The 14,326-nt window shown below is 48.4% G+C and overlaps 1 protein-coding gene across 2 annotated transcripts; it reads left to right on the forward strand.

The window, feature by feature from the left end:
- The first annotated feature begins 1,268 nt into the window (after positions 1-1,268).
- On the forward strand, positions 1,269-12,143 carry DUS1L (dihydrouridine synthase 1 like). 2 transcript variants are annotated; one of them, XM_048964738.1, is made up of 13 exons: positions 1,269-1,678; positions 3,389-3,497; positions 4,110-4,160; positions 5,976-6,088; positions 6,789-6,871; positions 7,031-7,134; positions 7,961-8,105; positions 8,727-8,823; positions 9,173-9,261; positions 9,661-9,827; positions 10,350-10,387; positions 11,456-11,531; positions 11,797-12,143. In XM_048964738.1, exons 1-13 carry the CDS (start codon positions 1,364-1,366, stop codon positions 11,940-11,942), a joined length of 1,533 nt encoding a protein of 510 aa, XP_048820695.1. In that variant the 5' UTR covers positions 1,269-1,363; the 3' UTR covers positions 11,943-12,143. The 2 variants fall into 2 exon arrangements, with proteins under 2 accessions (XP_048820695.1, XP_048820696.1); XM_048964739.1 differs by having other exon boundaries at positions 1,269-1,600.
- Positions 12,144-14,326: the final 2,183 nt, after the last annotated feature.

Consider the following 14,326-nt stretch of genomic DNA (forward strand, 5'->3'; position numbering starts at 1 on the left):
AAGACAGGGATTTGATGATGGTCGTTGGACAAGGAACTGGTTGTGAAATCGTACACAGAGAGTCCATGGCTCAATGTCCGGGTGGAGTTTGGTGAGCACTGGTGTCCCTGAGGGGCCAGTAAGAGGACAAGCATTCTTCAGTGTCCTCAGTGATGTTGACAGTGGCATCGAGTGCCCCCTCAGCAGTTTGTGGATGACACCCGACCGTGTGGTGTGGTCAACGTGCCCAAGGGATGGGATGCCACTCAGAGGGACCTGCGCAGGCTCAGCAGTGGACCCAGGGAAACCTCATGAGGTAAAACAAAGCCAAGTGCAAGGCAGCCTCTGCTGTCAGCACAAGCTGAGGCTGTAAGGACAGAGCGCAGCCCTGCTCCTCTGCTCTGCGCTATGAGACCTCACTGGGAGCACTGTGTGTGGATGTGGAGTCCTCAGTATGGGAGAGACATGGACCTGTTGGGGTACAGCAGAGGAGGGCCACAGAAATGGCTTGCAGGGGTCGAAGAGCCCTATGAGGACAGGCTGAGGGCTGGGGCTGTGCAGCATGGAGAAGGGAGGGCTCTGGGGAGAGCTGAGAGCAGCCTTCAGTCCCTAAAGGGGCTGTAAGATGGGGACAGACTCTGCAGTGGGTCTGTTGGGATGGGACTGGGGGAAATGTATCAAACTAAAAGAGGGGAGGTTGAGACTGGATATAAGGAAGATTTTACACTGTGGGTGGTGAGGCAGTGGCACAGGTTGCCCAGAGAGGCGGTGGTGCCCCATCCCTGCAGACAGCCAAGGGCAGGGGAGGGCTGTGAGCACTGATGGAGCTGTGGGTGTCCCTGCTCAGGGCAGGGGTGGCACCAGATGGCCTTTAGGGCCTTTAGGGTCCCTTCCACCTCCAACCATCCCGCGATTCTAAGTAGAGGAAAGGGAAAGGGAAGGTTAGAGAGGCTGCATAGGTCAGACAGCAGAGCTGATCGATCGCTTCGGCCTCTGACAGCAATAGAAGATGGTGGAAAAGAATGGGAAGTGCTTCATGCCGAGCGGGATCCATCCCAACCACGAGCTGGGGTGGGGGGTGGGGGAGAAGACAGTAAGTGGAAGAAGCCCTCGCAGGCTCCTCCGTGGGCCGCGTGCTGAAGGGCCGACGGGCTCCGTGCAGCCGCGGGACGGCGCTCCCCGCTCTGCCCCCGGCCCCGTCCGCGCGCGGTCCCCGTCAGCGGCGCTGCGGTTTCCGGACGGGACGGCGCGCGGCGGCACCGCGGGAGCGGCCGGAGGGAGATGGCGGTTGCACCGTCCGGCCGCCGCGCTGCCCTGCCCGGGCCGAGCCTGCGGGCTTCAGGCGGCGGCTGCGGGCCCCGCGGCGGCGTGCGGCGGGAGGGAGATGCCGAAGCTGCGCGGAGAGGCGTTCTGGAGGGAGACGCTGCGCGGCGCCCACTACGTGGTGGCTCCTATGGTGGACCAAAGCGAGCTGGCCTGGAGGCTGCTGAGCCGCCGGCACGGCGCCCAGCTCTGCTACACGCCGATGCTGCACGCCCAGGTCTTCCTGAGGGACGCCAACTACCGCCGCGAGAACCTGTACGGCGAGGCCTGTGCCGAGGACCGCCCGCTCATCGTGCAGGTGGGGAGCGAGCGTTCGTGGGGACCGACAGCGGGACGGCCGCGGGAACGGCTTCAGACGGAGAGAGGGGAGATGCGGGTGAGATGTGAGGGGAGATTCTTTACTCGGAGGGCGGTGAGGCTCTGCGTGGAGCTGCGGTGCCCCAGCCCTGGAGGTGCCCGAGGCCGTGGATGGGCCCTGGGCAGCCCGAACTGTGGGCGTACAGCCCTCCCTAGGGCTGGAGCTCGATGACCTTTAAGGTCCCCTCCGACCTGAGCCGTTCTGCTGGTGGCATTCGGGCCCCTCGCCCTGCAGCCCCGGCTTCTGCCCCGCCCTGTTCCGTGGGGAGGAGCGCTGGGTTCTGTCTGAAACCCCGAGCTCAGGGCTTGGCTATAGTAAAAAGGACAGAAAAGCAAACGCAAGGAAGAGAGGACGTGCTTCAAAGCTTTCTGTATTTCATAGAATCGCAGAATCATAGAATGGCTTGGGTTGGAAGGGACCTCAAAGATCATCAAACTCCAACCCCCCACCACAGACAGAGCTGCCAGCCTCCATGTTCAATTCCAGGCTGCCCAGGGCCCCATCCAACCTGGCCTTGAACACCTCCAGGGATGGACAGGGCATCCACAGCCTCTCTGGGCAGCTGTTCCAGCACCTCACCACTCTCATAAGAAAGAATTTCCCCCTGACATCCAACCTCAGTCTTCCCTCCTTCAACTTCAAACTATTTCCCCTTGTCCTGCAGTTATCTACCCTTCCAAAGAGTTGACTCCCCTCCTGTTTTAGGCTCCCCTTAGGTACTGAAGGCTGCAATGAGGTCACCCCGCAGCCTTCTGTTCTCCAGGCTGAACAAGCCCAGCTCCCTCAGCCTGTCGTTGTAGAGGAGGTGCTCCAGCCTCCTGATCATCTTTTTAGCCCTTCTCGGGACCCTCTCCAACATTTCCCTGTCTTTCTTGTACTGGGGGCCCCAGACCTGGACGCAATACTCCAGCTGGGGCTTCTTGAGTACTACGCTACATTCAGGTCCCAAAGAAAGAGGGGTCTGTGGGGCTGCAGCACAGCACAGGGAAGGATGGGCAGCTCAAGCCAGGCAGTTCTCACATACAGAGCAGCAGAATGGATGAGGAGGACTCTTTGCTGCAGAAGGGGATCATCTCCCCAGGCTGTGAAAGTCTGACTGATGTTGGCACTGAGCTGCACCGGGTGGAGGTGAGGGAAAGGCTGTACCCCAGGGGCATGGAGCAGCTCTCAGGGCAGCAGGCACAGCCCCCCGTGCCACAGCTCTGCCATGAAACAGCTTCGGGTTAACCTAATTCTTAGAATCATAGAGTGGCTTAGGTTGAAAAGGATTTCAAACCCCTGCTCTGTGCAGACCAGGCTGCCCAGAGCCACGTCCAGCCTGTTCTGAATGAATTGTTGTGTAGCATCAATAAAGCTGGAATTTTCTCAGCGCTGCCTGGATGTGCTCCTGTGATAACACTGTTTGCTCCACAGCGGATCTGAGGGGCTGCCCCCTTTTACCATATGTGAAAAACTCCACAAATGTTTCTTTGCCTCTTCAGTGCTCATCTTTTTTCATTTTTTTGTTAGGAGGTTGGGGGTCTTCAGCTGATCAGCGTCACAGATCTGTTGGTTTTGAATCCTTTTAGTTGAGAAATGGCCGTGGTTGTTTGGAACTGTGCCTGTTTTGTGTAGCAGTGGGTTGCTTTGACAGCATGTCGTGATCTGTTGACAGTATGTGGGGGAAAAAAAACCTGCTGCCTGCTTATTCTGCTTGTCTGATTCTGCTCGTCTTTGTCTCCTTCCCAGTTCTGTGCCAATGATCCTGAGGTGTTTGTCCAAGCGGCGCTGTTGGCTCAGGATTATTGTGATGCCATAGACCTGAATTTGGGTTGCCCCCAGATGATTGCAAAGAGAGGTATGTGCAAATTTGAACCCTGGATAAATAAAGATGTGGCGTGTATTGAATGTGTGCTTTGGCAGTGGGGCGTTAAGATGACAGAATTAAGACTTGGGGGTGGCATCAGTAATGTTGAAATCAGACTTAATTACACCCACTGTAACAGATACAGCTTTGTAGTACCTCAAGCAAAATTAGGGATGCTAATAATTCCTATTTCTCTCTTGAGCGATAGCTCTTGTGTCTAGAATGTCCAAAAAAGTCTTTTTTTTTTTCTGCAAGAGCTTGATTTATTTATTTGTCTTTCCCAATTTCAGTTGATCAGGGAGCTTACATTCACAAAACTACACTTAAAAGTACCCGTGTGCAGGCACTCAGCGTGCCCCGTTTCCTTAATGCTTGCACAGAATGAATTAACAGTGGCATATAGAGGATGAAACCTGCTGAACCCTTAATGGTGTTGCAAACGTAGCTGTGTTTCAAACACCAGGACCTGTGTTTGAAAACTTGGGATGCTGAGGATAGATTTGTTCTGCTTGTCAGTGAGCATCTGGATCTTTGTGTACGAATGTAGTTGTGTGGCAGCTCCTTTCTCTTCTGCACAGTCAATCTGGTGCTGTTTTGTTATAGGTCACTATGGAGCATTTCTACAAGAGGAATGGGATCTTCTGCAGAGAATGAGTAAGTGTTTGGAGGGGCTTGCTTTGAGAGGGAATGGGTTGAACTCAGCAGTAAGAGGAGGCAGAGGGAGGAAGGGGTGCAGTGCTGTCTGGGCAGGGCTGTGAGGTTTGGTGCTTTTGTTACCATCCCTTTATTCCAGCTGCACGGTGTGGTACTTCGTGATACCCCACTCACAGCTCATCTTACATCTGCTGAAGGACCTCAGAAACCTCTCACCTGAGTCACTGAAGTTCCAGTCTGGTGATGGCTTGGTGGCTCCTCAGCTGCTAAAAGCAGAACATCCAGCACATTACCAGGGAGAGCATTTCTGTCTGGAGCCTCCGTTGCCCTTTTCTTTGTGAATCTTCTCTTTCTGCCCACTCCTTACCAAGCTATGCCTCTCTTCTCCAACTGTGTGTAATATGCCCTCAGTGGTATTCGTAGCAGTTGTGATCAGTATGATATATATTTGTTTCTTTTAGGGAACACATTGGGAACTACTTTCTTGTTAAGGAAGGTTTTGTTCTTTGTGTAGAGCCAAGAATGTTCTTCTCCTTGTTTCAAATCCAGTGCCTAACAGAATGTTACTTCTGTGGTGTTCAGCAAAAGACACTGCAGAGTACTTAGACAGACAGTGCTTCTGCCCAGCTTGTCATGTGGTCAATGGGGCACTTCTCTTAGGAGTGGGAGCTGTAAGCCAGCAGAGCCTTGAGGTGAGAACAGCACACAGCCCATTTGGTTTGGAAGAGAGTTGCCTAGTGAAGCTATTCTATACAAGATGGGCAAAGCTTCTGCCTCTTCTTGCTTCTCCACACAGTGCTGTTTTCTGCTTGGACCTCTATACACCTCACTTGCTTCTTGATTAGAACTTCTAGGATATGGATTAAGAGAAAACAGGTGCCTTTCTGCACTGTGCATCAAACCTCTGGAATAGAACAGGATTCCAGGCGTGTCCTAGCACTGGGCATCGTTGGAAGGAGCCCAGCTCTCTTCATTTCATCCTCTTTCCTTCATATGTTTAGGGATTGATGAGATCCTGCTGAGCCTCCCTTACCCAGGCTGCACAGCCACAGGGCTCAGCTTCTCCTTGCAGAAGAGGCACTGCAGTCCTTGGATGCACTTAGTGGCCCTGTGCTGCACTCCTTCCAGTATATCTGTATCTGTTATTCTGGAGGGGCAGAACTGAGTGCAGTGCTCCAGGTGTGGCCTCACCAGTGCTGAGCAGAGAAGCAGGATAACCTCCCTGGGCATGCTGGCAATGCTTTGCCTAAAGCAACCAAAAATAAGTACTGTTAGCCTTCAGAGCAGCAAGAGCATGTGGAGCCCACCAGAATTCGTGGGTCCTTTCCTACAGAGCTGCTGTGCAGCCACATGGCCCCAGTCTGGTCACTAAGGCTCTGCTTGCTGTGAGCAACACTCTGCTTGTCATGATTGTTTGGGTAATAATTTGGAAGCAAAGCAGAGGAAATGTGAACAAGTACTGTTGTTGGCAGAGCAGCAGGAATGCAGTGTGCTGTGACAGTAGGAAACATGTGCCAGCGGTTAAGATGTGATGGGACAAGCCCTTGAAAGTGAACGTTAAACGTGGTGGGAGATGGAGTTGTTACATCCTGAGCACGCTGTGCCTCCTTATTAACACACACATTTTGTGTATTTTCTACTACCTGTTGTTGGTGAACCTCTGTGGTGAGGATTGCAGAGGACATTGCTGATGGTTTAATCTGTGAGAACTGCGTGATGTGATTTTGTGGGGGGGGCTTTTTCCATATCACACACAGTGTCTGATCTTCCCGCAGCGTCGTGCAGCCCACTTACTGCCTTCTCCATCTCTCCTAGTTCTGCTGGCCAACGAGAAGCTCTCTGTTCCCATCACGTGCAAAATCCGTGTTTTCCCCGAGATTGACAAGACAGTGAAATACGCACAGATGCTGGAGAAGGCCGGCTGCCAGGTGAGGAAGCTGCTGCTCCCAGCCCTTGGGCATGGGGCACATCTCAGTGTGCAGCACCTCACGATCTCGGTGTGCTGTGGAGATGGATGGGCTGCGTTGTTTTACGGGCAGGAAAAATTTGTAGGTGGCGTATTGGGTTGCTGCTGTGATAGGAAACGTGATTTCAGGGTCTCTGTTGGAATCACTGCACAGTGTGGCATCTTTCCTCGTGGGTGAGAGTCTCCATCTGACACAGAGCTGCAGGAGGCAGTGTGAATGCATGAGATCCACAGGGCTACCAAAAAGCAAACAAAATAGGTATGGCCACCGCCAATTAAAAAGTAGGCTGATTGTCCAGGATCCAAGTTAAATTAGAGGAGACAGTCTGTGGTCAGAGCCAGTGCTCCCAGTACTTGGACCATCTGCTGAAGGGCAGGGCAGATCAATCTATTATCAATAGGAGCCAATGCAGTGGGAAATCTGTAGGTTTTCCCTAGATCTGCTCTGTGGCACGACAAGATCATGAAGTCAAACAACACCCAGGACTCTGTCAGAGCACCCAGTGATACCTTTCTGCTATACCAGCATCCTTGCACTTTTTAAAAAGCCCTGGGATCTCAGTAGTGTCCATGAAAAGTGTTGGATTCAGGACAGTCTTTTGTCAGTGGATTTGTTGCAGTGGTTCATACGCTTCAGAAGTAAACAGGACTTTGTGTTCCAGCTGCTGACAGTCCATGGCCGTACGAAAGAGCAGAAGGGACCCCTTGCTGGTGTGGCATCCTGGGAGCACATTCAAGCTGTCAGGTTAGTGAGCAGTACCCATTTTAGCACCTGGTAAACTTTAATCTCTGCACGGGGAGGCACTGAAGCGTCTGTGTGTGTGTGACAGGAGTAGAAGTTCTGGATTAACTCCAGCCTTTCCTAATTCTCAATGTTGTATGTCTGGTTTATTCACTGATGCAGAAAAGCTGTGAGCATTCCTGTGTTTGCAAATGGAAACATCCAGTGTCTCAGTGATGTGGAAGAATGTATCCGTAAGACAGGAGTGCACGGGGTCATGAGTGCAGGTAAAGAGCTTTTACTGTTAACAGATGAGGCCACAAACTGTTTCTTACTCTCCATATGCATTTATATAAAGCCTGCATTGGGTTGATGGGTGCTGAACAACTTTGATGGGAAGCTGTGTGGCCTTTCTCTCTGCATTGGGCTGTTTCTCCCCAGGATCAGGACTTGCAGTACTGTTCAGTGGATGGCTCACATCTAATTACTTGGCAAAAACTCTCCTGTGACCCTGGAATATTCTTGTGGCATCTATTAATTAGTGAAATAGCTTCTGAATGGGTCTTGGTGCAGTAACGCCCCACTGATGACACGTTCCTGCAGATGATTCGTGTTGAGTTGGACAAGAAAGAATTGGCTGTACTGGCTACAAGAGTCAGGATAGACATCAGAAAAAGCTTCCAGCACTCACACATCTAAAGCAGTGGAACATTGCAGAATCTTTTTAAGAAAGCACTGGGTAACAAAGGTTTGTCACACTAGTTGAGCATGGCTTAGTAAGAAGCAGTACCTGCATAGTTGAGCCAAACAAAGAAGACTGTAAACTTAACATGAGACACTCATTGGCTAAATATCTAATCATTGGCATTGATTTCTTTTTCTTTTCCTTTTTTTTTTTACTTTTTGTGTGAAGATTTTAATTAGATATGAGCTACTGAACCCAATCAAGAATTATGTATAAAGTATTGTGAGGTCAGGCCAGCATTTATGGAGACTCCATTCTTCTTTGTGAATATCTGTGACTGGCTTGTACAAGCTGGTCAAACTGCAGAGCCTAGATTTTGTTGTCTGTTTCAATCCTGAAATGAAAGTGTGTTTCTTTTCATTCCCTAGAAGGGAATCTTCACAACCCAGCTTTATTTGAGGGACGAAACCCACTGGTGTGGGAGATGGCTGAGGAGTATCTGGAGATAGTGCAGAAATACCCCTGTCCATTGTCTTATGTCAGGGCTCATCTCTTCAAGCTCTGGCATCACACGTGAGTATTTCCAGGACACTCTGGGTGTTTTCTGGGTGTTTTCTGTGTTTTCTCATTTTCTTAGCAATGTCTGACTTTCCTATACAAGAATTTGTTTGATGGGAGTTGTAAGGTTTTCTTTCCTGAACCTTCCTGGAGAGAATGTGGGCTGAAGCCTTCAGCCTTCAGTGCAGGAAAACAGGGTTTGGGGAATGAAGGAGTTACTAGGAGGTAAATCAGGGTGTGAGATCAGAGCACGCTGGCTGGGATGTGGCAATGGTCTCTGTGCATTCATGCACTTCATGGCAAACATGAGCTGCCTGCCTCCTCATTGACTTTGCAGCAATCTGTCTTGCATTTATCATGGAGTAAGAGCACATTCATGAGCAGCTCCTGAGCAGTAGCTGATGTGTGGCCTGCTCATGTTCACTTATCTCAGAGTACCACGTTTACATGCCCAAATTCACAAGCATTTACCTGAAAGAGGAACAGATGCCTAGAGTTAAAAGAAAGAAGATGAACTCCTACCTCAGGCAAGCACAGTGAGAAAACTCCAAGGAAGGCTTTTATAAAGATATTTTAGATGATCTCCTTATAATGAATAACGAATAAACATGACTTGGTGTTTGGGTTTTGCCTCAGGCTTCAAGTTTACCAGCAGCTGCGTGAAGAATTAGCAAAAGTGAAGACTCTAGAGGGAATCGTGGATGTCAACAGGGAACTGAAACTGCGCTGCCAGGTACCACGGTGGGCCCTGCTCCCCCAACCAGCCCTGTGTGCACATGGTGGGGATGCACCAAGTGTGTCAATGTGGTTTGTATCTGTTAGGCACCTCCCTGGAATTTTGTAGCTTACCAACTGTGGGAAGCCCAAACGGCTTTGCATCAGTAAAAGCTGCTTTAGGAGTTAGAAATCTGCTTCATTTCTGTGTTCTTAGAGGTGTTTTGTTGTTTGATTTTCGTTTTGCTTGACTGTATTTAAGTGTCCATTAGTTCAAATCACGCTCAGTGGTTTCCTGGAGCTTTAAGCACTATGTAGAAATATTTCCTGAGAACTGCAGGAAAGCTGACTGTAACCCTGTGCTGCAGGAGGAAATAGCAAATCAGAAGGAAGGAGAGAAGCCAAAAGAGGGGTTGCCTTTTTTCCACTGGATCTGCCAGCCATACATCAGGCCAGGGTGAGTTACCTACATTAAATGCAGCCAGCTGCTTTTCCTGCCCTTACTGTCACTGCAGAGTAACTCAGTCCTGGTTTTGGAGCCTACGTGCATTTGAAAACAAATGAAAACTCCAGGTTATTTTTCTTGTGGTTTTCTTTTTCCTGTTTTCCTGGTTATTGTTTTGTTCATGGGGATGTTGCTTTCTGTAGGCATCGTCTCCTTCAGATTCTCCCTTCAGAAAGTAAAAAACAAGAATTCCACTTTCTGAACCTGATGTACCTTCACATCTAAAAGCAATATCATCTCCATGTAATTTAGCTATGATAGAAATCTTTGCAGTTTTCTATAGGCTGACAGTGCCCAGGGAACACCTTTTTCTTCCCTTCAGCCAACTTAGGCTGATATTCACCATTTCAGGCCGAAGGAGAGATGCAAGGAGAATGGAACCAAGGGGACTGAAAAAGGTGTGCGGGGGAAACGTTGTCTGGAAGAGGAAGAAGATGGAAATTCTGAGCTTCTGTCAAAGAATAAGCAAAAAAAGAAGTTAAGAAATCCAAATAAAAGCTTTGACCCATCTTTAAAACGTAAGTTCCATCTGTTGGCGTTGCTGCTGCATAAGCTGCCACTTCTTTCTTGGTCTTTTATGTAGGTGTAGAAATTTCCTTAACATAGGGTGGATTGTTGGGCAGTTTGGTAGTAGGCAGCACGATTCAATTTGTGTTCATTTGGAAAGGAACCTCATCACCAAAGAAGGTCAGTAGTCCACAGTAAGCAGCTACTGAAAGCTCAGGATGCTTTACAAACAAAGCAGTATCAGTTACTGGTATTTGAAATTGAAATTTCAGATGTGTTCCAAGCAGATTTCCACCTCTTTTGCACTGGAATTGAAAATATTTCTTTTCATATCTGCATCTAACTTAAACACACTGAAAAACTCAATGTATCTTTGCCTGCTCTGCACTGTTCATTGTGGTACTGTATTTTAATTAGGAAAAGAGCCCCTCCTCTGACTAAAGCAGCACTGTGCTTTGTCAGGCACTGAACTTTTAAATGGACTCTTTCCATATGAAACACCATTGCTGAAGTCAGTTCTCTGTCTTTTCCAGCTAAATATGCAAAGTGTGATCAATGTGGAAACCCCAAGGTAAGTCAGTGTCCAGTAAAGCATTTTCATGATATAGGGCCAGTCAGCATCCAGCAATACGTGCATGCTAAGCTCTAGAGGTGGTGATAGGGGCTGTTCTGTTCTGGAGCACTGTTGTTATGAACAGCATTCGGCTGGGACTCAGTTCTGAGCTGCTGCAACAGAAAGATTTCTTGCTGGGTTCATTAATGGGAAAACATTGAGCTTTTGGGTGGTCTGGTTCTGGTCACTGTTTCATTGCTGGACCAGTTAACAGCATGGGACCTCAAGCAGGATTGTTCAAAATGGGACTTGTTCTCATGTTTGTGTTGGATTTGCATCATTGTAATGTTGCAGGCAGCTCTTGAAGTGTTTAGAATGGGCCTATGGTTTTTCTTCTAGATTCTGTGTTCCAAAGCTGTGTTGTATAGGGGCTAGCAAGGAGCAGGAAGAACAAAGCAAAGCAAAACCCAGACATGAAGGTGTTTTTCATCAGGGTGGGGGAAATCACTGAAAGCTCATGGAGGTGTGAGCATCAGAGCACCCAGCCAAGCTGTAGAACAGGCAGATTGAACTGCTGCTCTCTGCTGGAGAAAGGTCTGGCTTTATATTAAAATGGATCCTTAGGTATATTTGAAGCTGTGAAAAGGGAAGAACTGGATGTGGTCAGATTGATTGATTGGAGGCATAGTTACCAATTACAAGCATCTGCCAAGCACCTTGTTTCATGTGGTACTTCCACAGAGAAATAGCAGCAAGCTTAGCTGTGACAAACATCATTTCAAAGTGTTCACAGCATTTCCTGTGTGTGGTGTCTGACCCAGGCTGCCCATGGACCGGTGCTGGTGCCGAATTGGACTGAAGTTGTGGGTTGGTTATGGGTTGGTTGTGGGTTTGTGGGGTTGTTTTCTCTGTGCACAGCTGATAGCTGTCCTCCCCACTCTGCGTGACACCAGCTCTGTCAGCTTCATTAGAGTGAGGCTTTTTCCAAGGCTCTGAATGCGCAGAGCTGGATTGTTGCTGCTAATTATACTCATGTGTGCATGTTTATTTTTGTTAATGCTATAAACTTCTTTACACCCCCACCAGGGCAATAAATGTGTGTTTAACATGTGCCGAGGCTGCTGCAAGAAAAGAGCATTCAAAGAGACAGCAGACTGTCCAGGTAAGCAGGGCTGCTTGTGTTCTGTCCTTAGAGGTCCCTGGGCAGATGCCTTATCTCACATCGTGGGTTGCAGCTGTTAAAATCTGCACCTAGTGCACATTCAAGATTCTTTCTTTTTATTCCAAGGCTTTGGGATGGGTTCTTTCCAGACCCATTTGTTCTAGCTCCAAGGAACGATCTGCTCCATTTTCCACTGTGTTCCCTTCCTTTCAGTTTCTTTGTTCTTTGCTTTTAATTTTTTTCCCCATCATTCTTGCTTCTTTAGGTCATGGGTTACTGTTTAAGACCAAATATGAAAAATCCCTTCTGTGGCAGAGCAGTCAAAGAAGAAGCCCAGAGCTCAGTCAGAAAGGAGATGTGGATGGGGAGGAGGCTGCTGTACTGAAGGAGGCCGATGGCAGCGCAGCATGAAGCTTTGGAAGTGAATCAGGAGCTTCTGCCAGGCCTTTGCTTCCCTGGGCCAAAGAACCTGCCATCTCCAGAGCAGCATTGGCTGTGGGAACCTGTTCCACAGGTTGATTTTAAGTCCTGGCCAAGTGTTATTTAAGTAAAAAACTGCTTACTCAGGGAATTCTCCTGCATTTGAAATAAAAAGAATGCAACTGATTTTCTCATGCTGTGTTTCAAAGACTGCAAATATGCTGCACTGAGGTGAGTGGGTCAGGCAGCCTCTGTCTGCTGCCATCCCAGTTGGCATCATGATGTTTATTAAGCCTTTGGGTCCTGTTTTTAATATTGGGGAATAAATTTCATACAGTAGAATGGCCTTTTGGAGTGTTAAAAACAGCAATATCAATGACTGCTTCACTAATAGAAAATGACACATCCCTGAGTTTCAGGAGGCCGTGTTTTCAATGCAGTAATGAACCTAGAGCTGCTTCCAAAATGTGACTGGGAAGCTGTAAGCAGCTGCTGTAAGAGTGCAGGGTAACAAAGAGGGGGTGCAGATGATGTGGTAAAAGCTGAACAGCTGACGTAAAACAGGTCATGCAGCATCAACTGCTGTTTTGAGCACAGCAAAGGAGGCGAGGAAGGAGACACACTTTCTTTCCTTGGCACTCTATTAGGCTGACATTTAATTTGTTTTAGAATCCTAATTATGGAGATTGTTCCTCTGTCAGAATGTTAGACATTCCCTTTTAGTGAGGGTGAGGCAGCAGGAAAATGAATGAGAAACTCAGCACACAAAATTCAAGGGCTACAAACCACTACATGTCTGATAATAGGGAAGACCCAACTTCACCCTGCACCCCTGAAGAGGTGCTGAAGATTTCTTTTATTACAGCACCTTTAGGAACCAAGAACTGACTGCATGCCCTGGGGACTTAGAACCCATTCTTAACTTTAAAAGCAAAACAAAAACTGTTGAAGTCCAGCTGTGTCTGTGCACACATGCATTACCCCCCCCCCCCCCCCCTTTACCTCCTGCTCTGGCAAGACAGAACTCATCATCAGTTGGTATTTCTTAACACCCATTGCAAACTTACAGTTATGAGTTCATACGTGGACTTGAACAATAAGCTGAAAGAAAACCAAAACCCTGCCTGGCTGCTGGTATTACCCAGCAACTGCACACCTATTTATCAAGGCTGTAATTCAAAGAAAGCTTACCAGCTTGCTAAGCAGAGGTCCTCATAACAAATTTCCTATTTGGTATTCAGATTTTCCACGCCATTTCTTTGGGCTTCTTCCATTATGTGTAACTTTGAACATCAGTCTACGTGTGGCAATCTTCTGTTGAGCTGCTGTTATTCATTCTCACTGCCTTTAGAGGGATCACAGGGGGTAAAATCTTGTATCTGCGTGGAAGCTGGGATTAAATGCTGCCTCACAGCTGTGGTATTCCACAGATGTGGATAATAAAGTAGCTCAAACTCCTGCTGAGTCTTCCCCTTTCGTCAGGTCATTATTGGGAAAGAAATGTATGTTCCAAGATGTTCTGGAATAGCATCTTCCAAACCGAATCAGCTTTCCTAATTTCTGACCCCTCGTATTCAAGTTCCCACTAACCTGGAGGTGTTTTTCTCCCTCACCTCGTGAGCAGGAACTGCCACAGAAACCTGGGACAGGGAGGGAATGGCATTTACAAACAGTCCAGCATGAGAATCGAGTTCAGAAATACCTCTGTGCTTTATTTAAAGATGGGAACTGAAAACCACATCCCTGCCTCCTGCAGAAATGCTCCACTCCTTCTCTTGCACAGACATAACATTTATAAAGGGCTCTGAACAGTTAAGAAACCTCCCTCTATAACGAAGACCTGAATGTTCATAACTGCAGACCTTCCAGCTGCTCACTTTATGCCTCTTCTGCTTTACACAGACACAGAGAGCTCCACCATTCCCTGCACACTGTGTTGGAGAACATTTATTAACTCAGAAAAGGTTTTTGCATGAGAAGCTTTCACCATTGTAAGGCAGGCGTGGACTGGGGCTCATATGAGCAATTGGGATCCCATTGCTAACCTGACAGTCTGGTTTTAGATCACATCTTAGGAGCACACAAACTCATCACCAGCGTGAAGAAAGGACCGAGCTGCCTCTGAGCTCCCAGTTCAAAAAGCACCTTATAGCTCAGAGTCTGAAATGAACACATCTGTACTGAATTAGTGTTTAAGCTGCATTTGTCCCCATCCCCTCTTGCAAAGCCCTTCTTAACATGCAATGCAGACACACTTATCTTCTTGGCTGCCATCCCAGTGCACATCAGAGGGACCACAGTGCTCCTAATGCAGGACTGGAGCACTGCTCTGCAGGGCCTGCAATGCACAGCTCCCTGTGTGCAGCCAATGGCAC

The sequence above is a fragment of the Lagopus muta genome, chromosome 18 (assembly GCF_023343835.1).
Source record: "Lagopus muta isolate bLagMut1 chromosome 18, bLagMut1 primary, whole genome shotgun sequence".
NCBI lineage: Eukaryota > Metazoa > Chordata > Aves > Galliformes > Phasianidae > Lagopus > Lagopus muta.